The following is a 9,167-nucleotide window of genomic DNA, read 5'->3' as shown; positions in this document are numbered from 1 at the left end:
TATATATACACGTTGACTTTTGTTAACCGGGCCGGGCCGGTCCTATAACCGGTTCCGGTCTTAACCGGTCTCGGTCCTAGAAAACATTAAAATCCATAACCGGTTCATAACCGGCGGTCCACAACCGGTCCATACCGGTCCGGGGACGGTTCCGGTTCCGGTCCATACCGGTCCGGGGACGGTTCCGGTTCCGGTCCTCCGACGGTTACAGGCCGAGCCGGGCCCATTTGGCCATCTCTAGATCCAACCAAGACCAAGGCCAGTTGGGCTAGTTCAATACTTGGCTAAGATGAAACTCAACTGATGGTTGGACTCATGCCTTCAAACTATTGACAAGGACTATAAGGCTATGTTCGGCAACTACGGTTGAAGTTTGGTTTATTAGAATGTTCAATTCCATCAACCAAATTTCATTAATACGTTTAGTTTGTTCTTTGAGTTTGGTTCAATAGTTGCTGCCGCCACCACCACCACTGTTGTCGTCACTACCACCCTCATCGTTGTCGCCATTGCCACCATCAATTAATATTATAATTAAATAATCTTTGTAACTTGAGCAATAAAAAATAAAAATGCTATAAAGAGGTATTTCAATCATTTAACATAATTTCATATTTCAATTCGTTTGACAGATTCAATTTTATTTCATTCCTACCAATCAAATACATAGCGAAATAAGTTTGGGCAAGATATTGATTACCACCAACCCCAATCGGCCCCCACTAAGGACACTAATGTGAGGGTATTTTTGGCTCCCTCAACGGCTGAAACTACCCGAGGGGAAGGGGATCGAACTAGAGAGTTGTCTTGTATTTAGGCAAAGTCGATCATCCCCATTACCAACAGAGCTACGTGCTGAAAGGCGAAGGCCGTAGTCAAACCTTATTAAATTTCATTCCAACTCCTTTATCCATTTCAGAAACCAAACGCCACCTAACTAATAAATTAGCTATTAACTAGTTAGCTGATGGTAAAATATTAGGCTGTAATATACAAACTCAAATGTTTCTTTGCCTTTCTAAATTAAAAGCAATCACAAAGTCCAAAACAAAATTAATCCCCAAGACTACAAAAACCTCATGTCTTCACATATTTGAACATCTATAAAGAAAAAGAGAAAAGCAGAACTCAACAATGACATACCTGCGAATCAATGATCACCAACTTCCGCTTCTTAATCATAATCGACAGAAAGTTTCCGTTAATTGTGTCTAAAACTCACACACACGCACCTCAACCATCCCTTCGTTTCTCTTTGGGGAATACCAAGCTACCACTTTCCCGGATTCTAGGTACCTCATCGAGTAATTCAAGCTATATATTACGTCCTCTATGTGTGGGCCCCGCCTCTCACTCGATGAACCCAATGAAACCTTAGAATTTACCCTAAAAACAAGGGGTCCAAGAACCTGCATATACATACGTAAACAACGGCTCAAAACAGGCACTTTTCTATCTGAATTTGATATGAATTTTCTCCCAAATTCATTATCGACACTTGGGTTTATGGGATAGAATATAACGTGGTCGATAAATTCTTCTCAAACATTTGCACTATGTTCTCAAAACCTTTTTGAACAAACGGAAGGGGAAAACAAGTGTTCTTGAGAAAACTTTTTAAGAGGTAAAAGAAAGGAATATGAGCGAAAATATATGATATGTTTCCTCCCACACATGGGAAGAAAGAGAAGAAAAAAAATTACAATCCTTGGACAATTTAGTAAAATTACAAAACCACCCATCAATTGAACACCATCGAAACAAACATAAAAAGGTATATTTGTAAAAATCACATCTTTCCTTCTCTCTCTCCCGCTCAAAAACATAAAAATTGTTTCATTTCCCTTGACTTCCCTTTCAAGAACACAAAAAAAAAACTTTCTTTCCTTTCTTTTCTTTTCTAGAATTTGTATGAATTTTGAAGTTGAAAGTTGATTCATTTGACCTCAAAAGTCAAAGGGAGTTCCTACCTGCTGTTGTAGGATCAGATTTAGTTGTGGTGAAACTGAAGAAGAATTCAATGTATCAGAAAAGCCTTTGGCTAAGTCCAAACGAGCATCGAACCGAGTGAGGTCGCCATATCGCTTTCGAAATTTCCCTTGCTGGAAGGCAAAGCAAATCGAGCCAAACAAATCCGCACCAAACGGGCTTCTCTTAGTATTCGTATTATCATCAAAGTTCTTCCCACCAAACCAAGCCTCACAGGTAGCGCCTACCGTTTACAGTTAAACATTGGCATAAAAAGGCTGATATATAACTAAACGAACCCAGAAGCAGGGGTCCGGGGAGTGTCGATAAATGTAAATATCTTATGAATAAAACAAAATAACACCCACAGAAATTAATAAATTAACTTCTTATAATCTTATTTAGTGTGAGGAACAATTTTTTTCCTCAATCGATGTAACAGAGTTCCAAAATTTCCTATTTTGAACCCATTTTAACCGGCAACTTGTTGATCTTGCAACATTTGATGACGTGGATACCAATTTCGAAAACATTGAAATGTTTATGAAAGAGTTGCATCGAAGTGGAAAATCAACTTGAATTCAGGTCATCAAATGTTACATTACATAAGAAATTTTTTAAACTCCGTTATATTGATTGAGAAAATTTGAAACTCTTACATTAAATAGAAAAGTTGGAAACTTCATTACTTTTGATTGAGGAAAAAAAACTTGTTTGAAATAGGAACTAAGGGACTGTTTACCAAACTCTTACCGGGTAAGCACTTACCAGCAAGAGTCACCACCCTCACTTACCTTACAGGGTTACATTCTCTGCCATCAAACTGGAATGTTGGTAAGCATCGTTTGCCCGGTAAACACGTAGCGGGTAAGAGTCTTCTCTCTCACTTACCGGGTAAGAGTCTTGGTCCTTGCCCTGCTCACCCGGTAAGGTAAATGACACCGGATATCACTAAACACTTACTGCCTTATCGAGTAACTAAACACTTACCATCTCTTGACTGGTAAAAGACTCTTACACAGTCAGAGATGATGGTCTTTGTCAGAGATAGATGGTCTTTACCAACAAGAATCTACCGGTAAGTGAGGGTGGTGACTCTTTCTTACCTGGTTAACGCTTTATGGGTAAGAGACGTTTATACTATGTTATTTTGATGACCAATAATCTTACTGAATAAAATAAGTGAGGATGGTGACTCTTACACAGTAAGCACTTACCCATTTTGTGTTGGTAAACAGCCTCTAAGATAAATTTCGTTGCATTTCAACTTAAAAATAGAAACAAAAGCAACATTATTCATAGTAAACATTCATTAAATCAAGAGATTCATTTCATTATAGAAGGTAAAGATTACCTAATATTCCCGAGATCGCAGCATGAGGTTCCTTCATGCGTAAATCATAAGCCGTGGTGCGAAAACCACCCCCGTGTTTCTTTACTAAGACCAGATCCTCTTTCGTTTCAGGATTTCTCCAAAGGTCTTTACTCTTCTCATACGAAAAGGCGGCTTTTGCACAAATTCCTGGCCTCAGAGAAGCCGGAGCCTGACCCTCCACTGAGTCAAGTGCCGAAGGAGAACCGGTGTTCTTATGGATGCCAAATCGATACCGTAAACCCGACTTAGATATAAGAGACAAACAATTCAAAGATATGGACTCTGGAACGTTCCAGTATTTTCCGTAGCGATCCACAAAGAGCTCGGGCCAAGCAGCTTCCAAGGTGATATCATGATCAGGAAGCTGAACTACGAATAGAAAAGTATTGCCATCAATCAAACATACAAAGATGTAGATAGGGAGAATGCAAATATAAAGATTTGAGATTTGATTTATCTGGTGTAGTGGGGGCGCTCCTGAGGGTGGTGTCATACCAGCGAAATGAATAACATCATGGCATGAATCTTGGGAAGATGTCGTTCTAAAGATAGAATAAGATATATTTGTCCTGAATAACTTAGATGTGCATCGGATAAATGGAATCATGTTCATCAATCAACTTTTGCCAACTCCAAGGATATCTTCTTCCCAATCCTTTCAAAGTAATTATATCAATGGAATGAAAATATACGTTAAGATAATGGCTATAACTTGATTCATCTTCACCAATTGGAATACAGATATAGATTAAAGAAACGCCACTCCTTTCAACGTTTACCACTAGATGCCAAAGTTGTATTTGTCTACATAATTTCCCCTCATTGGCTCATCCCATTCTTCATTTTGTCGGTTCTATCTCCATTTCCCTCATATCAAGTAGACGGGACCCATAATAACCGCCCGTCCTTACACACAATCTGCTACCCTAGTCTTGTGTCTCCACAAACTCCTATTAGAGGTCATGCCTTCTGAGATGTGTAAAGCCGCCATGTCTAATCTCAATTGTTTGTACCAAGTCTTCCTTGGTGTATCCCTCCTCCTCGCACCACCCTGATGCTCTCAACCCTCCATGTCCTCCTAGGCCCGATCGTGTAAATTTTCATCGTCATACAGTGAAAACACTTACTTTGACATCAATCCCACAAGGTTTCCATGAACAATCCTCAAATAAATATTGAAATCCTTATAAGAAGATATAATGCAAATAATCCCTATTGTCATATATATATATATATTCCCTAAAATTTTGACCTTTGTTACAAGGCTCACAATTAAAAGTTCAAGTACAAGAAAATAGACGAAGTGATCACTAACGCCCATCCTTCTTCATTTTTAATGAAGTTACCAAACAAAAGTTTTTGTTACTTATTCCCAAACCTTTTCTTGTGAAATCTAGGTGCATGAGTGATAGATTCTCATAGACATGTAAAAGTTTACACCCTATCAATCTAATTGTCATCAAAATTAACAAATTAAATTGAAGATTGAGGAAGTTTAATCAATCAATATAATTTAACAATAAAAGATGATTACTTCTGAACTAGAGCACAACCTTTCAACTAACGGACAACTAGATACGTGAGATCCCACCCCAATTGGATAATGATGTGTAAGTTATGTTTCACAAGGTTGTGAAAATCTAGGTGTGTGAGTGATAATTTTTCTTTTCTAGAGATATGCAAGAGGAAATCGATCGAAGTTCTGTAATAACTCTCTATTTTGCTCTAAGCACAACTCGGTCATGGTCCAGAAAATGGAAATGAAATCTAGACTTGCCTGATGATTGACAATGGCCTTTGTGCATCGGTTCTTCCTCTGACCATCCTTCTCTACACTTAGCAATACATGAGTTGATGGACCCAACTCCAGCAAGGAAGATGAGCCAAATGAATAAAATGACCTGTCGAAAAACTTCTTGAAAATACGTTTAAATCTAGACACTTTCGGATCAGCTCGAAAAGCTTCTGCTTTAAGAGAAGATAACAACTTCCTTGGACGAATCTGCCCCACCAATCCAAGCTGCCTGCACATGATAAAAACCATATTCGATATCTGAGTATAATAATTTGAAATGCGAACAAACTCACACCCCCAAAAGGGTTGCAGAGACCCAATTGGTTGAATCCACTTTGTTCCAGTCATAGCTACATTAATTCACCTCAAACAATATGCTTAAGTAAGAAATGAATGAAAGTTCTACAAATCTCCAAAGTTAAATCCTTGTAGGGCAACTTTATAAAAAAAAGAACCGTGATAATGTATTGGAAGCATGACCATATGTGAGAAAACTAATTTGAGGCATTTCTAGTGACATATCGAGTGTGCTTTTCCTCTTTTTTTCTATGTTTCAATGTGCCTATTTCTTCTTTTTCTGTCCCTTACTATTTACGGGTCTTGGGGCCGCTTACCCAAAAGCTTACCCGGTAAGCGCTTACCTGGTAAGAGTCTAACACTCTCAATTAATTTACCGGGTAAGATTCTACTCTATCAAAAGGGCATCGTATGCAACAATTTACCCGATAAGCGCTAACTGAGTAAGAGTCGTCACCATTACTTACAGGGTAACGTTTTTGGTCCTTGACATCGCTCTTACCGGGTAAAATTCTCGGTCCTTGTCATGTTCATCCGGTAAGGTAAGTGACCCAGTAAGAACTTATCGGATGAGAGTTTAGTAAACGGCCCCTTAGTTTTTATTTCATTTTTGCTCACAATGGCCTTTTTATTTATTATTTATCGTAAATGAGTGAAGCATTACACATAGTATGCCCGTCCCCATCAGCATAGTTTTTTGTTTTATAGCCCGTAACTCTTCCTCAGCCACTTTTGCACAAGCCATAGATCTTCATGAAAACAACTACTCTAACTTTTGGGCTAGATGTTAGACCGCATACATCCCACATCCCGACCCTACTTTTGAATGGGATCAGGGGCGTAGCTAGTTTTTTTTTTGGGGGGGGGGTTAGCAAAGCCTCCTCCAACAGTAGCATCACGCATGAATTTTCTCCTCTATTATATACTAATACTTTTATATTTTACCATCCAATTTAGAATCCACCCTCCCATCCATGATCCCATCTCATTGAGGTTTCACCTCTTACAACATAAGTCCTTCCACTTTAATTATGATTTCTAGTTTACACTTTTAATCTTTATTTCTTCCATTTTAATACCCAAATGCTAGAGTTTATGCATAAAGTACCTATGTTGGTCAGCCGGTTTGCTCACCAAGTTCATAAAAAAAATAACTTGTAGATAATTATATTCAGCACACGTAGTTTATAGAATTTACGAAAACCCGTATAATTGTTTTTCAAATTTTATGCGAAACAAATTAATCAAGGTACAATAAAACAAAACATAAAACTACAACTAATTAAGAAAGATGAGATCAAATCACATAATTGAAAGCATTAGACTATGTGGGTTGGCAAGGAAGGCTCAAACATGTAGATTTATATCAACAAAAGGGATCGAATGTTCGATAAACATGATGATTACTCTGCTGCCTAAAATACTTCTAGGTCCGAAAATGCTTTGAAGGATTAATGGAAATAACGACAATTTATCGTTGTAATTTCTATAACAAAGTACGAGCTGGGACAACCGGACCCCCGTAACATATATTCCTAGCTCCGCCCCTGAATGGATATATTTGGTTGGTTTGGTTTGTATCCTAGGGACATATCGAAAGAGGAAGAAAAACTGTAAGAACTAAAAAATTAACAAAATTGGGAGCAAAAAGAAAATAATGTAAAGGGAATAGAACATCAGCAATCCATCTGTAACAAAATTATGGCTGACTTTTACTAGGAAGTCAATTCACAAAATCGTGATGGTCCTAATTAGGGGTAGGTTCCGTTATCCTAAAATTGATTAGGAAAGGGAATTGTCCAAGGCAGAGCACGTGGCATATTCATTAGGAATATGGACTTGTTATTCATCAGGAATGTGTGACACATGACGAATAACACTTCCATATTCATCATGAATGTGTTATTCATCCTAAAATGGGACACTGTTCCTGGGTTCCTAATCAATTTTGGTTTCCTAATGGAACTTCCATCATCCTAACTTTAATACATAGAACAACTGCTACCATAAGCTTCATAAAATGCACCAAGTATTACCATTGTTTACAGAAGTAATTTGAATCCACATCAAATGGAAATCTTAGAATCCCAACATTGGCTTCACAAAGTGTACACAATTTCTCCGAAAACAATTTCTCTGAAAACAATTTCTCTTGGACGCACTTAATAATCACAAATTGTACACAACAACATTACAAAATAATCAAATGGGCATTCATTTACCATCAAAATTCATCTAATAAATTGAAGTTTTACCAGTTTTCTGCAGGTTGTCTCAACCAAAGAGTCTGAAGAGATAAAGAACCCGACTCCTTTTGTGAGGAATAAGATAGAGGTCGAGCAAAAGAGGGGATTAAACCCAACGGAAACCCTGGTCCCAAAAACGTTAACTGTTCCATTCTGGGAACTTTACTGGCATTTGCTCCGTCCAAGGGCACCGGCTCGCCGGGAATTGATCGAGCACTGCCGTGAAGGGTCTGTGGGGTGGCTATATTTAGGTCATAAAATGCTGCATCCATTGATGTCCTCAGATTAGCCATTGTTGTGCTTACGAATCGGAGAAACTTGAGTTTCTTATCTGTTACTGCGTGTTTTAGGTGTGGGTTCAGAAGGGGGGTTTGGGGAATGGGGCGAGAGCTTTGTTTGTTAGCATGAAGAGGGTTTTGCCATATTAAATTGGAATTTGAAAAAGAAAATTGTAAACCCTACTTAGAAAATAGCAAACTTTGGCAGCAGATTATGGAAAAGGTGCAGTCCCTTTTAGATTTTTGCTTTGGAAGTACATGAAGTTTTTGGGTAGTATTCAACAACATGCTTTATCAAGTTCAATTAGTTTTCAATTTAAATCTCATCAAAAATATAAATATGTAAAAAGATCAGTATTTATTGTTATAAATATTTTATATTATAGAACTTTTTTTTTTGACCCATCCGGTTATTAGTGGGTTATTTGAGTATATGTTGTTGTAAAAATTGTTACAAATGTTTATACACGCAAATTTGGGTTTAATTAGGAGCGGATATTATCTTCGATCTCATCCGGAGAAAATGTTTCAAATAGATATCAACCCTCGTTTATGTTTGCGTTCTCTTACCCACCAAGGCCAAGAAATCCCCACCTCATTAGGGGTGGGTAGAAATGGACAAACCGAGTAATTGGGCCTGTAACCGGTTAAGGCATGTCCAGTTAAATTCACCGACGTTGGTGACTAGCTAAGTCGATCCATGGTCCTGATTAAAACATGTTATCGCTTCAAAAAAATAAGAACGGATGGTAATTGACGTACTAATTATCTGGCGGGTAAACCGTAAGCAGTTGGTATAGCCGGTTACCGAGGGCCCTTTTTAAAATTAATAAGTTTAAAAATAAAATATACTCCAATAAATAAAAGTTTATTTATTTGATTATAAATACAAAGAAAGATAAAGTTTGAAAATTCATACAAAATGTGTAAAAGTACATGACTACGTTTAAGAAATAATTCAATCTCTTTATCCGATATATTTCCAAATCTTGTTCATGTTCCATTTCACGTTCATTGTAAGCAAGAACTTGGGGAGCTGGTATTTCGACGCCCTCCAATAAAAACTGTGGACTCCTGGAGTATGTGTTTCCTTCTATGTCGACTACTTCATCATCGACGTACGGAAGTTCTTTCTCTAGTGAAGAAGTATCATGAATTTGGTTGTAGCTATCCAAACAATCTTTCAGGCAAATGCAAACCTCAAGCAA

The 9,167-nt window shown here is 37.8% G+C and overlaps 1 protein-coding gene across 1 annotated transcript; it reads right to left on the bottom strand.

Annotated features, from left to right (window-relative positions):
- Positions 1-965: 965 nt before the first annotated feature.
- LOC112504668 (protein TRIGALACTOSYLDIACYLGLYCEROL 4, chloroplastic) lies at positions 966-8,110 on the bottom strand. The gene is made up of 5 exons (XM_025108615.1): positions 7,691-8,110; positions 5,121-5,367; positions 3,323-3,707; positions 1,971-2,212; positions 966-1,409 (listed from the first exon to the last, which is right to left on the bottom strand). Exons 1-5 carry the CDS (start codon positions 7,972-7,974, stop codon positions 1,212-1,214), a joined length of 1,356 nt encoding a protein of 451 aa, XP_024964383.1. The 5' UTR covers positions 7,975-8,110; the 3' UTR covers positions 966-1,211.
- Between the last annotated feature and the right edge of the window lie 1,057 nt (positions 8,111-9,167).

The sequence above is a fragment of the Cynara cardunculus genome, unplaced genomic scaffold (assembly GCF_001531365.2).
Source record: "Cynara cardunculus var. scolymus isolate 2C unplaced genomic scaffold, CcrdV1 Un_Scaffold_6442, whole genome shotgun sequence".
Classification (NCBI taxonomy): domain Eukaryota; kingdom Viridiplantae; phylum Streptophyta; class Magnoliopsida; order Asterales; family Asteraceae; genus Cynara; species Cynara cardunculus.
Note: the sequence above shows the minus strand (reverse complement) of the source record. Positions and strands in the feature narration are given on the sequence as shown.